The 1,264-nt window shown below is 77.7% G+C and overlaps 1 protein-coding gene across 1 annotated transcript in view; it reads left to right on the top strand.

Annotated features, from left to right (window-relative positions):
* Positions 1-1,264, top strand: part of Fgf3 (fibroblast growth factor 3) — a 5,714-nt gene extending 4,450 nt beyond the window's left edge. Inside the window, exon 3 of the mRNA XM_048361453.1 lies at positions 896-1,264. Within this exon, the coding sequence (XP_048217410.1) occupies positions 896-1,264 (369 nt within the window). The remainder of the gene's footprint in view (positions 1-895) is intronic.

Below are 1,264 nucleotides of genomic sequence, written 5' to 3'. Positions count from 1 at the left end.
CCTGACCCTCCCTGCTCGCCCCCCTGCCTCCTGAGCCCGGGGCCCACCCCACGCCCACTCTCCTTCTCCTCCCATGCCTCTCCCTCCCCCACCCAGGGACCGGTCCCCGAGCCTGGCCACCCGACCTCTGGGGAGGTCTGGGGGAGGGGGGGAAGCGCCTGTCCCCATGCCGGGGCGCTCTGTGGGGAGGGGACCCGGAGGACGGGCCCGGAGGCTGTGTCCCCCAGAGGTTGTGTCCCCCAGAGGTGCCCCCCTGGCAGAGTGGACTCGGGAGGCCAAGTGCACCGGCACGGGTGCGGACGGTGCCCGGGGGGCCTGGAGGACACGCGTGGGACACAGAGGGGGACGGCAGGGGCCGGAGGCCCCGGAGGCGTGGCCTGTGGTACCCACGCCGGCGTGCAGGCTCAGAGGCCGTGGGGGGAGGGGGAGGGAGGCTCCGGGGGCGTGGCCTGTGGCACCCACGCCGGCGTACAGGCTGGGGGAGGGGAGGCCCGGGGGCGTGGCCTGTAGGGGGCGTGGTCTGTGGCACCCACGCCGGCATGCAGGCTCGGAGGAGGGGGCTGGAGGCCCGGGGGCGTGGCCTGTCGGGGGCGTGGCCGGTGGCACCCACGCCCATGTACAGGCTCGGGGGCGGGAGGGAGGCTCCAGGGGCGTGGCCGGTAGGGGGCGTGGCCTGTCGGGGGCGTGGTCTGTGGCACCCACGCCGGCGTGCAGGCTCGGAGGAGGGGGCGGGAGGCCCCGGGGGCGTGGCCTGTCGGGGGCGTGGTCTGTGGCACCCACGCCGGCGTGCAGGCTCGGAGGAGGGGGCGGGAGGCCCCGGGGGCGTGGCCTGTCGGGGGCGTGGCCTGTCGGGGGCGTGCCCTCCCCGGCCCTGACCGTGGCCTACCGCCCACAGGAGCACTACAACGCCGAGTGTGAGTTCGTGGAGCGGATCCACGAGCTGGGGTACAACACGTACGCGTCCCGCCTGTACCGCACGGCGCCCGGGGGGCCCGGGGCGCGGCGGCGGCCCGGCGCCGACCGGCTGTGGTACGTGGCGGTGAACGGCAAGGGCCGGCCGCGCCGGGGCTTCCGCGCCCGCCGCACGCAGAAGTCCTCGCTCTTCCTGCCCCGCGTGCTCGACCCCAAGGACCACGAGATGGTGCGGCTGCTCCACGGCGGCCAGCCCCGGAGGCCACGGCGGCAGAGGCAGAGCCGGGGGCCGCCGGGCCCACGCCCCGAGCCCCCCCGGCGGCCGCCACGCGCGGCGCGCGGCCCCCACTGA

Source organism: Perognathus longimembris, chromosome 13, assembly GCF_023159225.1.
Source record: "Perognathus longimembris pacificus isolate PPM17 chromosome 13, ASM2315922v1, whole genome shotgun sequence".
Lineage (NCBI taxonomy): Eukaryota > Metazoa > Chordata > Mammalia > Rodentia > Heteromyidae > Perognathus > Perognathus longimembris.
Note: the sequence above shows the minus strand (reverse complement) of the source record. Positions and strands in the feature narration are given on the sequence as shown.